This window comes from Mirounga angustirostris, unplaced genomic scaffold, assembly GCF_029215605.1.
Source record: "Mirounga angustirostris isolate CCGP_5_RB_7025 unplaced genomic scaffold, mMirAng1.0.hap1 SCAF_13, whole genome shotgun sequence".
NCBI lineage: Eukaryota > Metazoa > Chordata > Mammalia > Carnivora > Phocidae > Mirounga > Mirounga angustirostris.
In genome coordinates, this window is record NW_026991721.1 from 101,306,444 (window position 1) to 101,332,727 (window position 26,284).

General features: G+C 41.8%; 1 protein-coding gene across 5 annotated transcripts in view; it reads left to right on the plus strand.

Moving 5' to 3' along the window:
* Nucleotides 1-26,284, plus strand: part of ALG9 (ALG9 alpha-1,2-mannosyltransferase) — an 89,217-nt gene that overhangs the window by 54,367 nt on the left and 8,566 nt on the right. For all 5 annotated transcript variants that reach the window (XM_045895066.3, XM_045895065.3, XM_064577444.1 and 2 more), the window contains one exon: nucleotides 11,721-11,851. In XM_045895066.3, coding sequence (XP_045751022.1) covers nucleotides 11,721-11,851 — 131 coding nt within the window. The remainder of the gene's footprint in view (nucleotides 1-11,720; nucleotides 11,852-26,284) is intronic.

The window sequence follows — 26,284 nt, forward strand, 5'->3', positions numbered from 1 at the left end:
GGGTTGGGCTTCACTGACCAGCATTACCACCATCCTGGGTGTTCACCCCCATGTGCTGATTGAATAAAGAAGGCAAATGATTTCCCTTCATTTGACTCTTTGGATCAATTGGTAGTGGCTTACTGGAGCCCCGGTTTAAAAAGCTGAGGACAGGGCGCCTGGGTGGCTCAGTTGGTTAAGCGACTGCCTTCGGCTCAGGTCATGATCCTGGAGTCCCGGGATCGAGTCCCGCATCGGGCTCCCTGCTCGGCAGGGAGTCTGCTTCTCCCTCTGACCCTCCTCCCTCTCATGCTCTCTGTATCTCATTCTCTCTGTCTCAAATAAATAAATAAAATCTTTAAAAAAAAAAAAAGCTGAGGACATTGCGTCTAGGCTCCGTGCGAGAGGGCCGCAGTTGATTAGTGCTGCCTTACATGAGCTGTGAGAAGAAAAACAACTGTCCTGAGTTTTCTGTATGTGCCATCATTACCTTCAGGGAGGATCTGTGTGGTAACTCGAGGCACTTAGGTAAGACATGCGACCTATTAACAAATCACATGTTTTGTATTGACAAAGCACTTAGAATAAAAGAAGCCCTCTAAAAATTGAACATTTTTCAAGTATGCAGGCCCACAGAATTTCCCTAACCCTTTCCATATTTAACAATGTCAGAACAACGATAATATCTTGGCTTGAAATAGCTCCTTGACATCAGCAAATTCAGAGAACCGAATGATCTTACTTTGCCTTTGCCATTCCTGACAAATACGTATCTTCAGTTATGCTCAGTGTGAGAAGTAAGACTGACTTTCTGATTGCCGAAATCTTGACAATGTAAAAAGCAGATCCTGTGTGTGTGTTACCTCCAGTGCAGGGATGTCTTGCGGTATGAAAATGTTTCTAATGATGAGCAGCAGTAGTTTTGAGAAGAGTAGAATCAGCATTGTGCAGTGTGTTTACACGTGTGATGAAATTATTTTCTCTGCAGTGATCTTTCCTTAGCATTGAGAGAGATTTCCATGGTTTCAGTCCAAATCCTCTGGAGACCTGGTAAAACCTCTGAGACTGAGTTAAGTGACTTCCCTAAGTGATAGAGCTAGAGTTAGAGGTAGAGACGGAGTATTTGGGGTCCCATTTTTTTGACGCAAAAGGTAATACTAGATCGACTTAAGAAGAGTGCTTGGCTGGGGGCAGGATGTTCAGAGCATTATTCTCCTTTTCTGCTGGTGTCATTTAGGAGAGTTCGCTGTTTCAAACACTATGGCTGCTTGCTGATACAATGTACGTTCAAATATAGTAGGACACACACACACACACACACAGACGCAATAGGATTTCTGTTTATAATTGTGTTTAATAATAAAAAATTGTGGCTAAAATGGAGTTAAAGGATAGATTCTCAGAAATTATACGCACGCTTGCAGAACTGAACTTAATTCCAACATCTTGCCTGTGAGTTGAAAAACAAGGAATATCCATTTGGATTTGGTTTGCTTTTTTTTTTAAGATTTTTTAAATTTATTTGACAGAGACACAGCAAGAGAGGGAACACAAGCAGGAGGAGTGGGAGGGGGGAAGCAGGCTTCCTGTGGAGCAGGGAGCCCGATGGCGGGGCTCGATCCCAGGACCCTGGGACCATGACCTGAGCTGAAGGCCATGCTTAACGGCTGAGCCACCCAGGCGCCCCTGGTTGCTTTTAAATGTGATTTTTTGTTGGTGTCGTTTTTTCGTGCTTGTTGGGTTCTGTACTCCATTCCCAGGAGCAGGAGTATGCTCACAGACCTGGAGGGCGTTGTGCATTCTCATCACAGTAGTGGGATCCAGGAATAATTATTGAACTTGATTTCTCTAGGCAACTTCCATACTTTAATTTTTCATTCCATAAAATAACCAAATAAGTCAAATATGTTATGGTGAATTGTCTAGCCTTGCTCAAAATTAATAGTTTACTGGAGCTTGAACTCATTTTGCTAATTAGAGATTTTTTAGTAGATTTATTACAATGTGATTTAATCTTCGTTGTATGACATTTTAGAGGAGATAGATTGCCCTCCTGGGGCTAGAATCTAAGAGAAAAAAATTCTTGGCACTTAAAGACAGCTAGTCTTAGTTTTTATTAACACTTGGTGTTTGAAGTTGTCCAGCCTTCTGGTGCAGTTGGTGTTCATTCTTTCCTTCGACAATTTTGGACTGCCTGTTGAGTGCCAGGTACTGGACAGGCACCAGCGGGCACCGTGCTGGTCAAGCCTGACTCAGTTTCTGCCTCCACAGAGCTTAGAAGGCTCAACCTAGAAGTCCTGGGCCTCACTAGTGTTGCTTACAGGGGGATATGAGAAAATGTAATCAAAATTTATTACATTTTTTGGAAAGAAAGACATCCTGCATACTGCTTAGAAACATTAAAATCATAACATATGTCAGCCATTGTTGCTGCTTGATAGCCTCAGTTTATGAGCAGACTTTACTTAGTTATGGGCAAAGTGAACCGTTTTCTCAACTTCAGTCCTCCCACTTGACTTGGAGGTTACAGGACAAACTGATTTTGATGTATCTTTCACATTATCCCCTTAAAGTCTTAGAGGATTCTTTACTGCATTTGTTTACCAGAGAATTTTCAGTGACATTTGAGAAATGAGATCTCTTAACCATGGAGATGGTTTCTCTGTGATGTTCCTGAACTGCGCATTGGCCCATGCCAGAGATCTCTATTTTTAAAGCTATGTGCGTCATTGTCATTTCCAGCTGATAGATGCCTGAATGCAAGTTCACATCCTTCCTGTCTTAGGACTTGTGGGGCTTGGCTCAGGCAGTGGGATAGACAGCGGGGAAGGTCACTGAGAAAAGGAGGCTGGGCTGTGAGTTCTTTCCTTGTCCCCGCACAGGCATTCTACACTGTGATGAGTGTGTTCTTGAGTACAGCTGGGGAACTCACCCCTGTTGTTAACTTTTCTCTGTCTTGAAGTCTCCTTGTAGCCTTTCTGTGGCTTTTGAAATGCACTCTCCCTGAGTTTCAAAACTGTACTCCTTTGATTGTTCTCCTACAACCTCTCTAATGACTTTTTCCATCCCTTGCTTCTTCATGTCCTCCTTGGGCTCAGTATGGTAGGCGTCCTCCCACACTTCTGCTCCTCTCTTCTGTCCTCTTCCCTACCCTTTCACCTTTTTCTCCCTCCTCTTAGTTTCAACTTTTTTCATGTACTCTTGTGCACATTCGTTCAATATGTCTTGGCACCTCCTGTGCACTTTGTACTAGGCTTGGTTTTGGAATGCATGAAGGAATGAGGTAGACACAGCTCCAGCTTCCAGAAAATTTACTAGCTTCCTAATTAATTCACAGATTATAATTATGGAGTGGTTTTTTTTCTCAAGATTTTATTTTAGAGAGAGAGAGGGTGCAAGTGGGGGAGGAGCAGAGGGAGAGGGAGAGGATCCCTAGGAGACTCCCCGCTGAACACAGAGCCCAATTCAGGGCTCAGTCCCATGACCCCAAGATCATGACCTGAGCCGAAATCAAAAGTCAGTTGCCCAACTGACTGAGTCACCCAGGCGCCCCGAATTGTGGAGTGTTTTAATGGAGAAGTAGTGGTTGCTATGAGAGCACACAATTTGGAGACCTGTCCTAAGGAAATAATTTTTGTCTGGGATCTGAAAGACAATGGGGGATTTATGAGGTGGGAGTAGGAAGTGTTGCAGGCAGTAGGAATAGAAAACAGCCATTAAATCTCGGTGGGGACCTTCTTTCAGTTCCTTGGTGTAAAATGCAAGATAGCATCTTTTCTCAATCTCACCCAAACTGATTCTTCATTTGCGGCCCTCTCCTTTCTCCCGTTCATTGGGTTAGAAGCCTTGGTATCACTGATTTCCTCTGAAATAGGCCTGAGACTTACCCTTTCTTTTCTCTTTCCCCCTGCACAGAACTTCAGGGTGCCTTCACACACAGCTGGACATTCCTTAGTGAGGGGAGTGCTTGTTTCCAGGCTTTCCCTCCAGTACTACCATGTGCCCCATCCCCCCAACCCGCAGAGCCAGCATGCGTCTCTCTTTTTCTGAGACCCATTTTTTGGCTGAAAAGCCTAGAGTAGATTCCTTTTTTTTTTTTTTTTTTTTTTTAAGATTATTTATTTGAGAAAGAAAGAATGAGAGAGAGAGAGAGAGCACATGAGAGGGGGAAGCGTCAGAGGGAGAAGCAGACTCCCTGCTGAGCAGGGAGCTGGATGCGGGACTCGATCCCAGGACTGGATCCCTGGACTCCAGGGTCACTACCTGAGCCAAAGGCAGTCGCCCACCAACTGAGCCACCCAGGCGCCCCCTAGAGTAGATTCCTGATACACAGAATCCAGATTCTCTTAATTTGGGTTCTCCATTATCAGCCCTCAGATTCTCTCTTCACTTTTCTCAGCACACACCTCTTGGGACAAGCAGATATTTCTCCTGTTTCCCCTTAAACCATGCTCATTTCTGCCTTTTTACTCTGTTCTTTCTTTTACCACCATCTCCAGGAAATTTTTTCAACCACAGCAGCCCCCAGTGATTTCTTCCTCTCTGAACTGATTGTTCTTATAATACTTACTCTTTGTATTTTATATGTGCTAATGTCATTTCCTGACCTCAATTATAAGTTTAGTAATGGGGACCTGTCCACAAGAATTTTGTATACTCTAGTTTAGAATTCACCAAATAGGTACTTAATAAAGGCTTTAATGATGCCCAGAAGATTCATTTTAGTGTCATTTAGTGGATGCTGCTAACTGTGAGTAGTTAATATTGTAACCCTCTTGTCCTACATGTTGGGCATAGCTTGAATTGACAGTAAACACTGATCTCAATTGAAAACAAGAACAATTCATTTTAATGGGCCCTAATGCTTTAGGGTTCTTTCCTGTCAGGTTCTCACATTTCATGGACTTAATCAAGGATTCCTTCTAATGTTACAGCGATTTGTGTAGTCCTTTATAGTTTACAGGTTTTATTCAAATGAATCCTCTCATTTAATCCTCATTATAACTCTCTGAGGTAAATGGTATTATTCTTACTTTACAGAAGAAATTGAAGTATAAAAAACATAAATCAGTATGGGTCACCCATCTAGTTTGTGGTGGAGCCCAGACCTGAATCTAGGCCTCTGATGGAAGAGTTCCTCTTCTAATTGTTTAAATAAATTTTTTTTCTAGCTTTACCAAGATAAAATTGACACATAACATTGTGTAGGTTTAAGGTATACAACATGGTGATTTGATGAATGTGTATATTATACAGTGATTACCACAGTTGGGTGAGTTAACACATCTATCACCTCACAGAACAAGAAGTTACCCTTTTTTTTTTTTTAATGTTGAGAACATTTAAGATCTCTCTTAGGTTTCAAATGTACAACACTGTATTGGCTTTTTTTTTCTTTCTTTTCTTTTTTTTTTTTTTTTTTAGAGAGAGAGTGAGCCTGGTGGGGTGGGGGGAGAGGGAGAAAATCTCAAGCAGACTCCCTGCTGAGTGTGGAGCCCAACACAGGGCTCGATCTCACAAGCCTGAGCCGAAATCAAGAGTTGGACGCTTAACCGACTGAGCCACCCAGCTGCCCCTACAACACCATATTGTTAATGATGTTATTATGCTGTACTTGAGATCCTCTGAACTTAATCATCCTGTAACTGAAATTTGTACCCTTTAACCTCTCTCCACTTCCCCCAGCCCCTGGTAACCACCATTACATCTGTTTCTGTGAGTTCAACTTTTTTAGATTCCACATTAAGAGAGATCATATACTATTTGTCTTTCTCTGTTGAACTTACTTCGCTTAGCATAATGCCCTCAAGATTAATCCATGTTGTCACACATAGCAGGGTTTTCTTCTTTTTATGGCTGAATAGTATCCGTGTGTGTGTGTGTGTGTGCGCATGTGCGTGTGTTACATACATAGCACATTTCATCCATTGACGGACACTTAGGTTGTTTCCATGTCTTAGCTATTGTGGATAATGCTGTGATGAACATGGGGGTGTAGATGTCTCTTCAAGATAGTGACATCATTTCCTTCAGATATATACTCAAAAGTGGGATTGCTGGATCATATGGTAATTCTCTTTTTAAGTTTTTGAGGAACCTCCTTACTGTTTTCCATAATGGCTGTACCAATTTACATTCCCACTAACAGTACACAAGGATTCTTTTTTCTCCACATCCTGGCCAATACTCTTTGTATTTTATATGTGCTATCGCTTGTCTTTTTGATAATAGCCATTATAACAGATGTGAGGTGGGGTGGTATCTCATTATGGTTTTGATTTGCATTTCCCTAATGATTGGTGACATTGAGCACCTTTTCATGTACCTGTTGTCCATTCATATATCTTCTTTGGAAAAGTGTCTATTCAGGTCTTTGGCCCATTTAAAATCAGATAATTTGGTTTTTTGCTGTTGAGTTGTATGAGTTCCTAGTATGTTTTGGGTGTTACCTCCTTATCAGTTACATGGTTTGCAAGTATTTTTTTTTCCATTCCATAAGTTGCCTTTTTATTTTGTTGATTGTTGGGGCTCCTTTTCTCTAAATATCTAATTTCTTCTCTAAAAAAGAACCTGCCCTTGGGGCGCCTGGGTGGCTCAGTCGGTTAAGTGTCTGCCTTCAGCTCAGGTCATGATCCCAGGGTCCTGGGATTGAGCCCTGCTTTGGGCTCCCTGCTCAACGGGAGTCTGTTTCTCGCTCTCCTGCCTCTCCTTCCAGCTTGTGCGTGCTCTCTCTCTCAAATAAGTAAAATCTTAACCAAAAAAAGAAAAAAAAAAAAAGAACCTGCCCTTGGTCATACCTAACCATTTTCTGCTGGGTGCCTTTGTCCTTGTGTGTTTTAGTTGTTCATTAACTGCTTCCTGGAAAAAAAAAAAAAAAATTCAGCACCTGCTTCCCAAAAAGGATGAAGAGGTTACATATTTTTTAATGGACTGTTAACTCAATTAATATGATTTTGCTATGGTATCTTCCTAAAAACTTTAAATGGAATTTGTATATGGATAGTGTGATGAATGGAGCCAAAAGCTAACTGGTTTAGTTGGGTATTAGTTACTACCCAGATTTTTGGGAGACTGTGTATCCAGAACCAAATCTAGATAATCAGACCTGTGGTATGCCTGGCCACAAAAGGCCAGGCAGAGATCAAGTATTGAAATGTCATATGGAGGCCACCTAACCGAAGGAGGTCTTGGCATGAGACCGTGGGAGTCTCTGCCCCTGGCTGCTTCTATTTGACTACAGAGGCATGGTGCTTGCAAAGCTTTTAAAAACTTGTTTCATGTTTTTAAAATCCTTGGGAGCTACAGAGTGGGTGTTGAGACCAGAAAGTCTGCTTCCTGAAGTGTTTATGCAAAGAATCATTTTTGGAGTTATGTGGAATGGAATTGGGTCTGACGTCAATTCCCAGTGTGCCTTCTCTCCCCTGGAGGAATAGCCCATATGTAGAGACAGATGTGAGACTCTTTTACATATAAATAATGCGAGGAGAGAATGGGAACAGTACTGTGAGTTAGAGGTGGGGGGAAGGACAGAGTTTACTGCAGGCTAGAAATGAACAAGTTGTTCTTAAAGGTACTTTTTTTTTAAATCTTCAGTTGTGTATAACCCATAAGCTTAAATGTGCACAAAACGCAAGTGTATAGTAATCAACAATATTAGAGCCAGGTACCTGTGTAAGCATCACCAAGGTCAAATACTAGAGCATTGCTCCCAACCAGAACTCCCGCAGCAACTCCTTTTGATCACTACCTACTCCCTTCTTCAGGGGAACTCAACTGACTTTTTATGGTAATAATTTACCTGCTTTTCTCTTTAGATTTACCACTTTTATATGCATTCCTAAACGATTTAAATTAGTTTTGACTGTTTTAGAACTTTCATGTACATGGAATCATACTGTATTTTTTTGGAGGGGTCTTGATCTTTTCCCTCAACACTTTGTTAGTAATAATCGCGTATGTTGTTGCAGATAGCCGTAGTTTGTTCTCTTTTGTTACTGTATAGTATATCCTTGTGTGAATGACTATACCACAGTGTATTATTTTACCGTTGATGGATGTTTGCTTGTTTCCAGTCTGGGCCAACTGCAAATAAAGCATTGAACATTCTTGAATTGTCTTTTGGCGCGTGTATTTCTGTTGGATATATATTAGCTTGCACCACAGTGAAATTACCAATTTTGTGGATTAAATAGTGAAATATTAATTATTTCATATGGTTCGGTCTAAAACCTGGGGGTACAAATGTTGGATCATAGCAAATGTTATATGTTCAATTTTTGTAGATTGTGTGAAATAATTTTCTAAAAATCGTGTACCAATCTAATCTCCTCTCAGCAATGAATAGAGTTGCTCTACATTCTGGCCAACACTTGGTATTGTAAGTTTTTTCATTGTGATTTTGTTTGCATTTCCTTGATTACTAATGAGGTTGAACACTTGTTCATTTGTTTTTGGCCATTTAGATTTCTTCTTATGAAGTAAAGTCATTTGCCCATTTTTCTATTGGGTGGTCTGTCTTTTTCTTGCTGACTAGAAGGTATTATTTATATATTCTAGATATGAATCCTTGATGGTTAAATGTGTTACATATTTCTTCTGCCATTCTGTGGCTCGTCTCTTCGCTCTCATAAGGGTGTCTTTGATGAATAGATATTTTAATGTAGTCAAATTTATCCTTTCTTTTGTAGTTAATACTTTTTGTGTCTTGTCTAAAAAGACTTCTGTAAGATCTTGAAGATCTTCTCCAATGTTATCTTCCAAGAGCTTTGTAATTTTGCCTTTTTCATTTAGTTCTGTAATCCATCTGAAGTTGGTTTTTGTGAGTGGAGTGAGGTTGAGGTTTAATTTTACCCTCAGTGGATACCCAGTTGTTTCAGCACCAGTCAGTGAAGAGCCCATCCTTTCCCCACTGACCTGAGGTGTCACTCTGTCATAAATCAGGGTCCATGTTGCCTGCATCCATTCTAGGTTCTATTCCCTTCGTTAGTCTCTCAGTCTATTTCTGCACTAAACACCTCTTGTCTTAATTACTCTAAATTTATAGCAAGTAAGCCCACCACCTTGCTTTTCTTTCCTAATGGTACTTTGGCTGTCCTTGTCCTTGTACATTTCCATATACATTTTGGAATGAGTTTATCAAGTTTCATCAAAAAAATCTGATGGTATTTTTGAGATTACATTTACTATATTGATCAACTTATTTAGGCTTTACATCTTTATAACAGTGATTGATTAGGAATAAGGTTTAGCTCTCCATTTAATACTATATTGTCAAATTTTTTTGAGATTAAAATTCATCATTTCAACAAATTTTTATCGTGACAAAATTTACCACTTTAACCATTTTGAGGATACAATTCAGTGGCATTAAACATATTCCCAGTGTTATATAATCACCTCCACTCTATCTTTAGACCTTTTTAATAATCTCAGACTGAAAGTTGGTACTCATTAGATAGTTTTTTAATCCATTCTTCCATGATGGACTTTGGGGTTATTTTTACCTTTTGTCTATTGTGAATAATGCCGCTGTGAACATTGGGATATAAATACCTGTTTTGAGTCCCTGCTTTCAATTCTTTTGGGTACATACCTAGAAATGGAGTTGCTGGATCTTAGGGTAAGCAATGATTTTAAAGTGCACTATTCAGTGGTGTTTAGTACATTCATACTGTTGTGAGGCCATAACCACCATCTAATTTCAGAACATTTTCATCTTCCCCCCACCTCTCATCCCTCACCCCAGGAAAACCCCATACCCATTAAGCAGTCACTTCCCCAGTCCTTAGCAACCACTAATCTGCTTTCTGTCTCAATGGATTTCTCTGTTCTGGACATTTCATGTAAATGGAGTCACATCACATGTGGTCTTTTGTGGCTGGCTTCTTTCACTTGGCATCATGTTTTCAAGGTTCATCCATGTTACGCAATGTATCCTTTTTAAGATTGAATAATATTTCGGGGCGCCTGGGTGGCTCAGTTGGTTAAGCGACTGCCTTCGGCTCAGGTCATGATCCTGGAGTCCCGGGATCGAGTCCCACGTCGGGCTCCCTGCTCGGCAGGGAGTCTGCTTCTCCCTCTGACCCTCCCCCCTCTCATGTGCTCTCTCTCATTCTCTCTCTCTCAAATAAATAAATAAAATCTTAAAAAAAAAAAAAGATTGAATAATATTTCATTGCATGTATTTACCACATTTTAATTATATGAATATACCACATTATAAATTGATCAGTTGGCAAACATTTGTCAATAAAATTCCGTAATTTTTTATAGAGGACTTTCCCATATTTTTGTTAGATTTATTCCAAGGCATACATTTTCAAATTCTCGTGAATTATATTTTTATAATATAATTTGAAAATACATAATTTAAAAACATTTTCTATATTGTCTGTTGTTCTATAGGAATATATGACATTGATTTTTACATCCTATAAATCTAAAGTTTGATAAACTCTCTGAATTCCAAGAATTTATTAGGCAACCAGATTTTATATATACCAATCATATCATTGTGATGAATGAGTTTTATTATCTCTTTCCGTTTCTTCTCTCATTTCTTTCTCTGGTATACCTTACCCTGGTGACTGGAATCTCTAGTACAGTGTTGAATAGAGTAGTGATAAGTCTTGACTGATTCCTGATCCCAAGGGAAAAGCTTTCAACCCTTTACCATTAATACGAGATTTGCTGTAGACCTATTCATGTTTCCAATGGCCTGTATCTTGGCTGATACCTGGCATTCTAAGAGGACTCTTCATTGGTTTTAATTTGTAAAAAACATTTAGTTGAGCTCCTGAGAGCACTTTCCCTCTGATTCAGTCATTTGGGGCAGTCTTGATATGACTTTTGAAGTCACACTGACTTGGGTCCAGATCTGGCTCTGTCATATACTTGTGATTTTGGTTAGGACTATAAATTTTTTTAGTTGGAAAGGAACTATTTAACAGCAGTGGCAGCCTTCAGATTTTGTAGCATGTTCCATTGAATTAATCAATTTTGTGAGAAGCACAGTACTGATATAGGTTTAAATGAAATGTATTAGTATTCTCTTATAATTAGCTATGGTGCTGTGATGTATCCATGTTGTAAGCAACTGGATGACTACAGTTTTGCTAATAGTTGCTACATATTTTTTGTAACCTTCTCCACTCTCACAGTTCTGATATCTCAGTTTTACTGATCTTTTGCTGCAATGGCAGTTCCCATGTCTCTGTTATTTCTCTTGAATTGTTGAAAGAGATGATGATCCGTGATAGTGCTGTACCACTTCTGAGGTGTAGGGTGACCTCACATGGCTCTGTCCGCAGAGATGGGGCTTCCTCACACATTAGCATGTGTTTAGGTGATGGCCTTTTAATCTCTGAGATAAGTGGTAGATTGGAAGGGAATGATAGTAGAAGAAGAGTGTTTTTTTCAGTAGGCTGTGGACTCATGCTAGCTTCAGAAGTGTCTGTGAGGCCAGAGGAACCCAATACCCAAACTAGGGTCAGAACTCCCAAAGCTTACATACATATTTGGCTAGGTGGGTGCATGTCTCACCCCTGCAACCAGGAGCCTGAACAATTCCCCAGAACCCAGCACTCTTACCTGAAGGGAAAGAGCACAGGTAATACTGTCCAAGGACTTGGAGGTTTGTGTTTCTGAAACCCTGTGGGAATTTTTAGGATTGTAATTGATGTTCCTTATCCTGAAAAGACCTTTGCAGTTACTAATGAAGGGCTGGCCTTTCTCCATTGCAGATTGACATCAGTAAATGCCATTATTTAGTGGATTTGGACACCATGAGAGAAACACCCCGGGAGCCGAAATATTCATCAAATAGAGAAGAATGGATCAGCTTGGCCTACAGACCATTCCTTGATGCTTCTAGGTATGTGGCTAGAGATGTACTAGGACTAGTAAGGGTGAAAATTAGAATCTTGATTGAATAACTTCCAGTCCTGGGCTGACTGTAATAGCCATCATTTCCTTTTATTTTTATTTGGGCCCAAACACATCTTCTATTCTTGTCCAGTTTCCTGAGAAATCTAAAAGAGGGCTCTCTTTTTCTAGGCACTAAATGCAAAGTTTATTCGGGTATCGTCCAAATAAAAGAATCTAACTAAAACAGATCCACTGAAGACAATGCAAATAAATGTGTGACATGGATTACCTTTGGCAATCAACTTCAGTTGTCTTACTGAGAGTATTGTAACACTGTTAACGAAGATTGACTATGTCCTTTAAAGAGCTAGAAGTTCATATCCATTATTATTATTATTTTTTAAAGATTTTATTTATTTTTCAACAGAGAGAGCGAGAGAGGGAACACAAGCAGGGGGAGTGGGAGAGGCAGAAGCAGGCTTCCTGCTGAGCAGGGAGCCCGACGTGGGACTTGATCCCAGGACCCGGGGATCATGATCGGAGCTAAAGGCAGATGCTTAACGACTGAGCCACCCAGGCACCCGCATATCCATTATTTTTAGGATCAAGCTTCAGTCAAGGAAGGAACAGGCCTTACTCGATCTTAAATAGAGGGACCAAAGAGACCAGGGCTTGTCTGGCTCTTCAGAAGGGCCTAAGAACTGATGACAAGAGAGGAGTTAGGACATTCAGGTGAAGGAGTAATGGGGGTTGAGTTGGAAGAGTCAGGTGATTTGTGGGTAGAGGTCCAGGGATGCCTGGTGGGCAGAGTCCAGACAGAAAGCAAAAGGTAGAGGACCAGGTCCTGAGAGGCAGGTCTGGGACTCAGAAACAGGGAAGAAGATGTTTTTAGGAGGAGGGAGTGCTCAGAAGCTGCTGATAAAGTTGAATAAAGTTGTCCATAAAAAATAAAAGTCCAATTGGGTTAGGCAGCCAATAAAAGCAATTTTGGTGGAGTGGTAGGGGCATGGTGACTTGAGAGATGAGGGGGATGAGAGCAAAAGCAGAATTGGAGATGGTGAACATAGAGAAGTCTTCTGAAGAGTTCTGCTCTGAAGGGAAGCAGAGAAACGGCCGTCGCTGGTAGTGGGTACTGTAGGGAAAGTGATGATGAGAGAAGATTTTATCCTTTAAATCTTTTTAAAATTGTGATAGTATATATACAATATACATGTATGTGTATGTGTATATGTATTTATATATATATAAACACAGAATTTGCCATTTTAGGGGCGCCTGGGTGGTTCAGTCAGTTGAGCATCTGCCTTCGGCTTGGGTGGTGATCCCAGGGTCCTGGGATTGAGCCCCATGTTGGGCTCCCTGCTCGGTGGAGAGTCTGCTTCTCTCTCTCCTGCTCCCCCTGCTTGTGCGCTCTCTCTCTCTCTGTCAAATAAATTAAATCTTTAAAAAAAAAAAAAAAAGAATTGCCATTTTAACTATTTTAAGTGTATAATTCAGTGGCATTAATTATATTTACAGTGTGGTGCAATCATTACCATTATCTTTTTTTTAAAAAAATTACCGTGTACGTTTTGTAAGTTTAAAGTGTACACATGTTGGTTTGATACATTCATGTATTGCCGTATGATTATGACAGTTGCATCAGCTAACACCTTTATCATGTCACATATTCGTTATTTCTTGTTTCTGTTGAGAATGCCATTATCTATTGTCTATTTCAATAACAATCACGTTTGTATGCTGATGGAAATGATCTCTTAGCTGAAAATTGATCATGTAGGAGAAAGGAAGGAATTGCTGGAGCAGTGCCCTTGAGGTGGGTGAGAGGAAACATACCTGTAAGTAGAGGAGATGTTTTGGATAGGTGGGCAGTAGATAGATCCTCTCTCTGCAGTGATGAAGAGGTTCTGTATCTACACTGTCCAATATAGGAGCCACAAGCTGCATGTAGCTATTAAGCATTTGAAATGTGACTACTCTGCATGAGGAACTGAATTTTTAATTTTATTTAATCTTAAATAGCCACACATACCTGCTAGATAGAGCAGAGTAGGAACTGGCAGCAGGCTGGTGTGATAATAGGAGTCTGGAGGTTCTCCTCTGATGGCCTCTGTTTTCTCGGTGAAGCAGGAAGTAGGATTATCAGATGAGAAGGGACTATATGGGGATGAGATGTTGGAGATTTGAGGAGAGGGAAATAATTGAGGAGAGTAGGAGACAAAAGGAGCTGTAGAGATAGCCCTGTTGTTGTTGTTTTTATATTTTTTAAAACATATTTGTAGAAGTATAATTTACATACCGTAAAATCCACCCATTTTAGGTGTACAATTCAATAATTTTTAGTAAATTTACCAAGTTGTATGTATATAAATGGAATTATATAATATGTGAGGTTCTGTATCTGGTTTCGTTCACTTTGCATGTTTTGGAGATTCATTCATGTTATAGCATGTATCAGTCGGTGTTTGTTGTTGAATACTATTCCATTATATGGATATAAGCATTTTGTTTACCTCTTCCCCAGTTGATGGATACTTGGGTTAGTTTTACTTTTTGGCTATTGTGAATAATGCTGTGCACATTTATGCACCCATTTTTGTGTGCAGGGTTGGGTTTAGGCCAAAAAGTTCAACAAAGCATGAAGGGGGTAAGGGAGTTGAGTTTATGGCAGAGAGTGGTCGTGGCCGTAAGTTGGGTGAGGAGGGGCGGGGGCGCTGAGGGAGTAGAGGGCCATGAGAGGTGGTGGGATGGTGGATTGATATTCATACATGGTCAGATTGGGCCAGTAATAGGACAGAGCTGGAGGGAGAAGCAGCAGTAATGTTGTGAAGCTCTCTGCATCATACATGTTCTTAGTTATTGTTATTTGATGTAGTACTTGGGCTAGGTTGCTATTGGGCCTTCTGTTTTGATTGAGAAAACTGTGACAACATGAGATCTGGCCCTGGGAAGATCTCCAGCTCTGAGAGGACAGCAGATCCCGAGCAACCTTCCTGTTAGCAAAGGGAAACTGAATGGTTCACAAATACTGACCAGCAGTACATTGGCTACAGAATGAACTCTGTTAATAGCAAATGGGGCAAGGGGGTAATTTTCAGGTGACTTTTTTTCCCCTTTGGTTTTGAAGGGTTGAAATGAGAAGGGCCACCCATCTACCCATTTCCCCTTTTGGTGGCCTCCTAGAACTGCAGCTGGTGCACATAAACGGAGAGCCTTTGGGACAAGGCAAAAAAGCATGCTCGTATAGTTCCCGTGTGAGAATTTGAAATCTCTTGAAGAAAGAGTGGAAGGTGTTGGTCACCTTCCCACCTGCCTTGTGGTGAGCAGAGGGTGGCTGGAGAACCTTGTACAGCCATACAAGTGTGGTGGCTCCTCGGTGTTCAGTCCCAGCCATCATTTCCAGAGATGCTGCTTGCTGTTGCCCACTGAGCCTTCTGCTTCCCTAACAAGCTAGATGTTCAGGCCAGAAATAAAGCATAATGGGCTCAACTTGATCAACATTTACTGAATATCTTCTACATTTAAGATTTTACACTGTGTGCCGACAAGACTGCTGCCTAGGGGAGTTTATGGTAAACCTGGGGAGAAACCCCACCTTGGGGAGGTGCTATCCAAGCATAGGAGAGATGGGGCAATTCCAAAAAGGCTAGGTGGGAGAGGCCAAGGAAGATGCCAAGAGGAGGTGACATCTGAGGATTGCATTGGTGATTGTGTTAGGAGGTGGACTGGAAGGAGGGAAAGTTGGAAGCATAGAAACAAGTTAGGAGACGATTCTGGTTGGCTAGATGAGAGGCAGCGAGGGAGTGAACTCAACTGCAGAGGAGGGATAGACTCACGAGATGCAGGGTGTCAGGAAGATCAGGCCAAAATTTACCCGGAACCCCACGACTTTCACAGTGGCCTGTATCTACGTATTTAACATTCTCCTTTGCTGTATCAAAAGTGTTGTGGATTGCTTTCTGTAGCAGGGCTGGTCCCTGAGCAGAAGCTTTTGCAGGTTTGAGCAGAACTTGCTGGAGCGACGGACCCTAAACTTACCTCATCGTATGTCCTGTTTGTCCTGTCGGTCCCTGCTGCTGCTTCATTTCCCCTCCGCCCACTCCGCACGCCCCTAGCGCAGCGGAGGGAGGGAGGTTAGTGGAGAATGCCTTCGGAGGTTTTCCACTTCCCGTAAATTTTACTTGTTTCCCATAAATGGGCATGCTTTTCATGACCATATGCTGAGAAAGAAAAAAGTCTGCTTTAAGAACTGGAAAGGTACAGTTCACGTGAAGGTGTACAGAGAAGAGAGCAAGGGGTCAGAAGATGTGACTTGCTGGTTGTTCCTCTCTGATTCCAGATTTCCATGCTAGAACGGAGATGATAATATTTTATCTTCTTCATGGGAATGTTGTAAGGATTAAATGAGAGTGGAAATATGAAGGTGTTTTTAAATTCTAAAGCATTGTATAAATGTCAGGCTTTTCAGTTAATTAGCAGGCAGCCTAGGGTTCCAAAATTATGCTGATTTTCTTTCTCTTCCTCAGCATTTTCTAGTATATATTGATGTCACTGCAAAAACAGTGGGAGCCCACAGCCCAGGCTTGCCACAGCAGTTTATAACTGTCAGTACAGTGACATCTCATGTTGTGGACTTGGGACAGTTAAGCTGGACTCTACTGTGAGGGGCTGTGCACCTCAGAGCTACCACTCTGAGGTGGTGCACAGAATGCTCTTGGGAGCTTGATCCTGGATCGCTTCCCAGCCTGTTCACTGGGGCTGTTACATTTCCTCTGACTTCTTGAGACCATGGCTTTTGTACTTCAGCAATTATATAACAGGGAGAAATGTGGTACCATCTGCACGAGATGGTCACCAATGTCTTTGACCCTAGACTGGATGGGACTGCAGGCCTAATTCCTCTCCAGGTCCTCTTGAGGAAAGGAGGAGGTTTTAATAAGCCTGTGACATGATCTTTTAGAAGTGGAAGCCAATTAGTTTCTCAAATGTTTTGGGCCCTAAAACTTTGAGGGTTCACTTTGAGAGATGATTTCTTCTTTATTCCATTATCCATCTCTGCCCATCTGTCCATCTGACACGCATCCAATCAGCAGATACTTTTTTGAACACTGCCGGGCACTCCAATAGATCTGAGGTATATAGTGATGAGTAATACACACAGATTCCTCGTCCTCTTGGACCTTGGCGTTAAACAAGTAAGCATACAAATCAATATATAATTACAATCTGCATTAGGTGCTTTAAAGGAAAAGTACAGGGTGCTGTGAGAGAAGGAAGCCAGCAGTAGGAGGCACCTGGAGTCTTAGATCTCAGAGCCAGCTGCTTAGGCAGGTTTGAAAATCAGAAGATACTATGTCCTTGTCACAGAGCTAGATATTTTAAGGGATGTAAAGGAAGTAACTAGACACAGATTTTGCCCTTAAATAACTTACAACTTGTATAGTTACACATGCAAAAAATGACCTGAAAATAATAGTAAGACCATAGGAGGTGCCAGGTTGTGTGCTAGAACTTCCAAGAGAGGAGAGATCTGTGGCGGTCAGGGTATACTGAGAAGCTTCCTGAAGGACATGGCTTCTGAGCTGAGGTGTGGAGGGAAAGGAGGATTTGTACCGGTGGTAGAGAGGGCAGAATCGCGTAGATAATTCAAGGAGAAGAAATCATGAGCACAAGTGGAAACAAAAAGAAGTCCTTTGAGGTGCCTGAGGGATTAGTCAAGAAAAATGTAATTTAGGGTGGGAGGATGGGTTAGCCTGGTGGTGGGTATTGAGGAGGGCACATTCTGCATGGAGCAGTGGGTGTTATGCACAAACAATGAATCATGGAACACTTCATCTAAAACTAATGATGTAATGTATGGGGATTAACATAAGAATAAAAAAAAAAAAAAAGAAAAGAAAAATGTAATTTACCTCTTCCACTGGCTTAGATTGGCTTTTAGGTGGGAGTGATCTGTAAGAGATCATCCAAATCAAAGTGCTTTTGAAAATAAAAGGAACCCTGCCCTGGGCAAATCAAGATGTGTGGTCACCCTGCTTCAGTGTGACCAGAATACAGGGGCTTGCCCCAAAAAGCAGGACGGAGGAATGGAGTATGGATTGTTCCTTTGCTCTGCAGTCCATGTTGATGTGTGGATTTGCCCATAGCTTACTTATTTGATTTAATTTGATGACATTCCTTGGTATTGGAGCCTCGGTTGGGTCTCAGCCATCTGAAAGGGAAGCAACCTGGATAGTTTGAAGACCGTACTGGCACGTAAAAATATCCTACTCAGTGCAGACTCAGCTCCAGGGGAAAGCAGCCTAAAGGTTATTAGAACAATAATAATCTTTATTAGTCAGTAATTATGACTGGTACAAATTTAGCAATTCTGAATATCTGTGAATACGGGAAGAAGCTTGTTTTCTGTTGAAATTGTTGGAAGACAAGCAAGGCCTTTACTGTTGGGCTAGTGGAGCATGACTCCATAAATAGGGCTAACTGTCGTTAGCCCATTTGGGTGAATGGCAACCCAGAAGTCCTTTCATTCTTTTCCCATAGGCTGCTTCTCTGCATTATGAGAGGCCTAGAGAACCAGAACCCACTAGTCTGAGACAGGACCCAGGCAGAAGATCTTACCATCTTCTGGTCTCCCCTTCATACAGCTGGCGCCAAAGCCATGCCTTCCTCTCCCTGGGTTTGCCACGTCTGTGTCTGGTTAATTGTATAAAGCTTTCTCTGACTCCTGGGATATGGGGTCTAAACTAGTTAGCAATATCACTTTTTAAACCAGACACATTTGTTACTCTGTGGCCATCTCATATTACATACTTTCTAAAATAAGAGAGGATTTTTTTCTTTCTTTGAAGCATGATATAATTGCTGCTTGTATAAAATAGCTTGACACGTGGGTGGATGTAATGCCTACTCGGAGGTTTCCCAGAGAGGAGTGGAGGGAGAGTGTTGCAATCAATTGCCAGCTCAGCGGTGGGTTCCTTCCGAAGTGTGGTGAGAATGTGTGGCTGTAGGAGTCTGGTGGGAAATGCCTTTCCAGGTTCTGTTGGCCTCCTGAGCACCAGGGCCTGTTTGTAGCTTCGGAATCAAGTTGGGAGGCCCTGCCCCTGCTTCACACGGCAGCTCTCTGCCCACGCTTTCCTCCCTCGGTGTAGGTCCCTTTTGTCTGGCTAGCTTTGCTTTCACCTTTGGTTTTTGGATTGTGAGATTTCCTTCTTCCTTATTTTGGACATATTAGCCTCCTCTAACTGAATTTTAGGCTTGCCTGATGGGGCTTGAGATAATTTAGGCAGGATTTCAAAGCCCTGCAAGTTTATAGTTACAGGTGAAGAGTAGATGCAAGCAAGGGATTAAAAGTTCACCCTTTCAGCTGGCATTGTGGGAGAGGGACCCTCTCCAGTCAGAGAGCCTCGACAGCAGCAACATCAGGACTGTGCTGACAGCACCTGTCCCCGGTGTTCTTTCAGTGCCCAACACAGGATTCTCGGTGGTCACTGAGCTTTACCTGCCGTGGAGATTTTTTTTTTACCGAGACCATGACTCTTCTTTCAGCCTCCAAGAAGAAGTGAATCCAGCAGCTGTGAGGCCTAAAGAGTATGTGGCACTTGTATTCATTTTGGTCCTGTGTGGTAGTCTGGTTGATGGCAGCCATTGTGTCCCCAGCCCCTAACCCCAGCATAAGCAGGATTGTTTATTTCTGGAAGAGAAGATCATAGAGAATTGCTGTAAAGGGCAAATTAGTTGGAACCTTTTGTTCTGGTTATTGTGGTATAACAAATCATCCCAAACTTAGCAATATAAAAGAATAACAGTTATTTGTTTTCTTTCATGGTTCTGGAGGTTGACTGGGCTCAGCCAGACAGTTCTTCAGCTGCTCAGAGTTCTTCACGCATTGGCCGTCAGATGGTGGTTGGGACTAGAGGCATTGCAAAGGCTTTCTCACATGTCTAGCAGTTGATGCTGGCTGTGGCCAGAGCACCTACACGTGGCTTCACCACATGGCCTATGCTTCCTCACAGCCTGGTGGCTGGCTTCCAAGAGCTAGTATCTCAGAAGCTATAAAGTTTTTTTTTATGACCAAGCCTTGGAATTCATACAGTGTCTCACTCTTGTCTCATTCTGTTCACGGAAAGCAAGCCACTCGAATAACCCATGTTCAAGGCAAGAGGAATTAGACTTTCCTTATTGACAGGAGGAATGTCAAAGAATTATGGACGTGTTTTAAAACCATCACAGCTCTTTTGATGCCATTCTTCGTCCAAATTGGATAATTTTTGAAATTTTACTTTTTAAAAGGAGATTTCTAGCAGAAGAGACATATGGTGCACAAAATAGTCCAGCAGGCTGTTCATCTGTGGCTTTTTGCTACCCAGGTGGAAAGGGAGACTACACCCTATGGCAGTATTTGGTTGCAAGCCAACAGTTTGACATGCTTCAGCTGGTGTTCACGTCCTTTGGGTAGAATTAGTTCTCCCTCCTAATCAGTAATTGAAGTGCTCTTGTCTTTTCCCTACACATCAATCATGGTGGTACCTCCAGCTCCTTCATCTCTGCCAAGAATACTGATAAATTGTAAGGAAGAAGAGATCAGAGTGTCTGAACTTTTTTTTTTTTAAAAGACTTTATTTATTTGAGAGAGAAAGCAAGCACAAGCAGTTAGAGGGGCAGAGAGAGAAACAGACTCCCTGCTGAGCTGGGAGCCCGACTCAGGGCTCGATCCCAGAACCCTGAGGTCATGACCCAAGCCGAAGGCAGACGCCCAACTGACTGAGCCACCCAGGCACCCCAGAGTTTCTGAACTTTTGTAATTCTTTTTAAGATTTTATTTATTTGACAGCACAAGCAGGGGGGCAGCAGGAGAGGGAGAAGCAGGCTCCCCACTGAGCAGGGAGCTGATGTGGGGCTCGATCCCAGGACCCTGGGATCATGACCTGAGCCGAAGGCAGACACTTAACGACTGAGCCACCCAGGCGCCCCATGAACTTTCGTAATTCTTTACAGCTCATTACTCTCACTACTTTCTGTTTCTTTATCAGTTCTTGGCCTTCCTCTGCCTCCCCCCGCCTTTTAAAAATCTTCTCCCAGTACTTTGCTGAGACCTTTCATGTGGCAGAGCTACCCCAGGCTAGATTTGGCTTCAGAACACATTGGCATTTTGCTCATTGCAGTCTTCAACTGCTTAATCAATGAGATCTGCTGACATTTTAAGAAGAACAAACCTTTTGTTTTTCTGAAACTCAGAGCGTGTGCTTCCCATTGTTTTGAAATTAGATCTCTGGAAAGAGACTATGTACAGACCATCTGTGCTCCAGGTCCATGCTACAGAGACTCTCGGGTTTGAAGAGTGTGTACGGCCTTTTGGGGCTGCCCCTGCTGTTAGCTAGCTTAGACCAAGTGGCCGGCATCATCAGAGGTCTCTGTTTCTAAGCTCCTTGAGAGTTAGAAACCACAGCTCTTTTTGAATCTCTGCAACACCTAGCACATACTAAGGTCTCAGAAAATAGTTACCAGTTATTTGATGTATTTCGTGTTCTTCTTCTTCTTTTTTTTTTTTTTTGAGTATAGTTGACACACAGTGTTACATTAGTTTCAGGTGTACAACAGTGTTTCCACAAGTTTATACATTATGCTGCTTTGACCACAGTGTAGCTGCCATCTGCCACCGTACATTACTGTTACAGTATGATTGACAGTATTCCTTATGCTGTGCCTTTTATTCCCATGACCTATTCACTACGTAACTGGAATCCTGTATCTCCCCACCCCGCACTCATTTTGCCCATCCCCTACCCACCTCCCCTCTGGCATCCCTCAGTTTGTTCTTTATATTTATAGGTCTGATTCTACTTTTTGTTCATTTGTTTTATTTTTTAGATTACACATATGAATGAAGTCCTATGGTATTTGTCTTTCTCACTCTGACTTATTCACTTAGCATAATACCCTCTGGGTCCATCCATGTTGTCTCAAATGACACAGTCTCATCCCTTTTTTTGGCTGCATAATATATTTTGTTGTGTATGTATACCACATCTTTTAAAAAAAAATTTTTACATTTTAATTCCAGTATAGTTAACATAGTGTTAAATTACTTTCAGGTGCACAATATGATTCAGTAATTCTGTACATGACTCAGTGCTCATCATGATAAGTGCTCTTAATCCCCTTCACCTGTTTCATCCACCCCCCCCACCCCCCATAATCATCAGTTTGTTCTGTATAGTTGAGAGTCTGTTTTTTGGGTTCTCTCTCTCTCTCTCTCTTCCTTTGTTCATTTGTTTCTTAACTTCCACATATGAATGAAATCATGCAGGATTTGTCTTTGTCTGACTGACTTATTTCACTTAGCATAATACCCTCTAGTTCCATCCATGTTGTTGCAAATGGCAAGATTCATTTTTAGGGCTGAGTAATATTCCGTGGTATATAAACCCACCACATCTTTCTGCGGCAGGTGCCGCGGTATACCGGGATTGCTGGCAGCGGCCAGGCCGGCACAGGGGCAGAGTCCCCGGCTCTGAGGCCCTGGGCCCAAAGCCAGGCCGGGCCTGCTGAGCAACAGCCCTACACAGGCCTCCACCGCACTGTGGGGTTTTCATATGTGACCTTTATTGTGTCACAGTATGTTCCTGGCAAACCCACTCGTTGGGTAGTTTTCATCATGAATGGATTTTGAATGCTGTCAAATGCTTTTTAAGCATCTAGAGAGATGGTCATATGATTTTTCTTCAGTTTGCTGATGTGCTCTATCACACTGACAGATTTGTGAATATTGAACCATCTTTGCATCCCTGGAATAAATCCCATGTGATCATGGTGGATGATCTTTTAATGTATTATTGTATGCGGTTTGCTAATATTTTGTTGAGGATTTTACATCTGTGTTCGTTAGTCATATCGGCCTGTGGTTTTCTTGTTTTGTGGTTATTTTACGTTCTTTTTTTTAAAAAAAAGATCATTTTATTTTAAAGATTTTATTTGACAGAGACAGAGAGTGCACACAAGCAGGGGGAGCGGCATGCAGAGGGAGAAGCAGGCTGCCCACTGAGCAGGGAGCCTGACGTGGGGCTTGATCCCAGGACTCCGAGATCATGACCTGAGCTGAAGGCAGATGTTTAACTGACTGAGCCACCCAGGGCCCCATTATTTCACATTCTTAAAACTGGATTTATGCCAAAGTAAAAAAGGAGAAAAAGGTGAAATAAGGATTTCTTTAGAAGCTTCTGATGCCCTTATTCAGTAAGATAAAGATTGTTGAGTGGCTGATCGATGGGCTTCTGTTTCCTGTCTCTTGGAATGCTCCTTCTTAGGATCCAGGCACTGTGGCTTTAAGGAGAAAGGAGGCCCACATGGAGGAGGCCTGAAGGCCCTTTGCACTAGCTGAGCTCTCAGTCCAGCCACGGGAGTGTGGCCATTGTGAAGATTCTAGCCAACATCAGATGAAACAAAACCCATCAGTGAACCACACATTTGAGAGAAATCACAAATTGTTTTTTTAGCTAAAAAAAAAAAAAAAAAGATAAAAATCTTCTTATTTTAAAGTATATTCACTGTTTATTTCCTCTCTGTAAATCTTGTGAGAATCATCTACCTGATGTGATTTCCAGTGTTACTTACTATTTGTCACATAGAAATGGCTCAAATAAGGGTCCAAAGAGCAGAGACAGACACCGTTTTGAATACGGTTTAGTGTCTTCTCCACAGGAATGGTGGCTGGAGCATATAACACCTTCATATCTTAGTAGCCATCAGATGGAAAAGAGACTAGTGAAGAGCATCTTCCTAGCACTGTGGTGGGACTGAAGGTCAGAAAATGGCCAGTTGCCTAATACCAGTTCTTTCTCCATTCCCTCATTCTGAATTTTGGCTAACGGTGACTGGCAAGAGGTTATGGTGTTATGTCAGGTGATTGACCAGGGCCACGGATCAGTTAAATGATTCAGTCTGTACACCAGTCTTGTAGTGCTGTGATTACAGTTAGTGCCTCAGTGAACTTCCAGATCATTACATGCATCTTTGGAGCTTGCTACCAAATAGTCAAAACTGGGAATTTATTCATGAATGTCAAGGGTCTGTTGGACATCCCTGCTGGAAATTGTCATTCTGGTCACGTAGGTAACGATGATTCAGCACAGTTTATGTGAACTGAAACCTGGAGAGGTTATGTGACCGCCTGCATTAATATTTTCTTTGCTACTATGGGTGCCCTCCACCTGTTACTTGTGCTGTAACGTGGGACCCCTTCTCTCCCCCACACACTGTAGACTTCTGTTTTGCTTGGACCCGTCTGATGGATGTCTTTAGGATTGAGTTGTTTGGGAAGTGAAGAGAAACAAGAGCTTCATATTATTTTTTATAATTCCTTTTCCTTCTAGAAGATGAATGCTGCCAGAGGCAAGGGAGGTAAAACTAGGTGCTCCCAAGAGTCAGGTAGTCATTCCTTCTTTCACAGAAGAATATTTATTGAGCACTTTCTGTGGTACCATCCTAAAAACTGGAGATACGGCAGTTAGACAAAGTTCTTTCTTCAAGAGACTGACATTCTAGTGGGCTATATAACATAGAGCACATAACTCCTGTGTCCTTCTCTCCAATTGGGAAAAGATATAAATGTCACCTCTGCACTATTTACATTAGTGTCCCTCACCCCATTTCCTGTTAAAGAATCTTAAAGCACAGTCACAGTTTGGATGCGTACCAGCTTTTTGAGCAGTTCTTAAGTTGCTTGATATGGGACTGTAGGTTGAGGATGGCTAAGATTAAGGCATGAGGGGATTCTGAGATCCTCCTCCGAACTGAAGATCTGTGAAAGGACAATTCTGTGCTGAGGGTTATGGTCAATCTGTCACTGGAATACAAATTAAGTGCAAGAGAGTGAGAGACAAAAAGAGAGGAAGCCAGCTTTATTTATTCTTTTTAAAGATTTTATTTATTTGATAGCACAAGCAGGGGGAGTGGCAGGCAGAGGGAGAAGCAGGCTCCCCGCTGAGCAAGGAGCCTGATGCAGGGACTCAATCCCAGGGATTGTGACCTGAGCTGAAGGCAGCCGCTTAACGACTGAGCCACCCAGGCGCCCCAGGAAACCAGCTTTAGAAAGAACTGGCAATGGGTTAGGCTAGAGGTTCACAGGGATATTAATGTTCAGATGAATGGATAGATAAAAATTAGAAAACCTGAAGACTAGGGTGTTTTTATTTCTTTTTATTTTATTTTTTAAAATTTTATTTATTTGATGGAGGAAGGGAGAGAGAGAGCACACACACAAGCAGGGGGAGCAGGAGAGGGAGAAGCAGACTCTCCGCTGAGCAGGGAGCCCTCCCAGCCGGGCTCCATCCCAGGACCCCGGGATCATGACCTGAGTCGGAGAAGACAGATGCTTAAACCACTGAGCCACCCAGGCGCCCTGGATGTTGTCTTTTTAACGTGAAAAATTGGCCCAGTGACCTCAGGTTCTGGTGGGTGGTCTTCCATCCAAGTCAGCAAGGGCAGATTGAAATCTCTGCAGCAGATCGCTCCCCAGCCCTGATCAATAGGGCTGGTAATTGAATTAGAAAACATTCTGAGCTGTCGGCTAATTATGCTGTTCAGGCAATTGCTTTGTCAACGTGGATTTCATCCTTGAATTGCTTAAGTGACTTTCTCATTGGAAGGGGAAGTCAGCTTCCATGATCGAGACAGATATTTTGCGTCTCCCTAAATTATGCTTCCTGTGCTTCCCTAGGGCAATACTTTGCCATTTCACGTTATTACAGACATTGTTGTACGAGTTTTGATAGACATTAATTTTGTTCTAATTTGTGTTTCAGTCTGATATTTATTTCCAGGTCTGTGAGTGTTTCCAGGTCTATGTTACTCCAGTGCTCAACTGCTCTTTTCTTTCACTAAAGGCAAATAACCAATTTGATTTCCCTTTTTCCAGCAACAATAAAATAATTTAAGGGGCCCCAGTTGTGCTTAACATGTTAAAGCTGTTGATGGTAAAGAAATCAATTTAGAATAGCAGCTATAGTGTTAGAAGTGGAGAATTCAAGCCAACTTGTTTTTTGGATTTAAAAAAATCAAAATCAATATACACATACAAAGGTGTGTATATTGACGGTTTGCTCACTTTCCTTTTAGAAGACATTAGTGGCTTTAGATGTTAAAGGTAGATAATGCTCTTAAAGACGACAAGCAGAATCTCCAAGAGAAAAGGAGATTCACCTTCTAATAAGGTTTTTTTCCAATACCAAGCTCTGATGATAAATAAATTCTTCTTAGCTTCTCCTTATATAGAGTCCCCACCTTTTATATAGTTTTGTGTTCAGGCTTAACTAGAAATGACTGATTGCTTCCTGAACACATAATAATAGAATTTGATGCTGAATTTCTTGTGATTGTGTCCTGAGGAAGCATGGCAGAATCAGGATGCTTCATGGATCTCTCGATATATCCAAGTCATACCTAT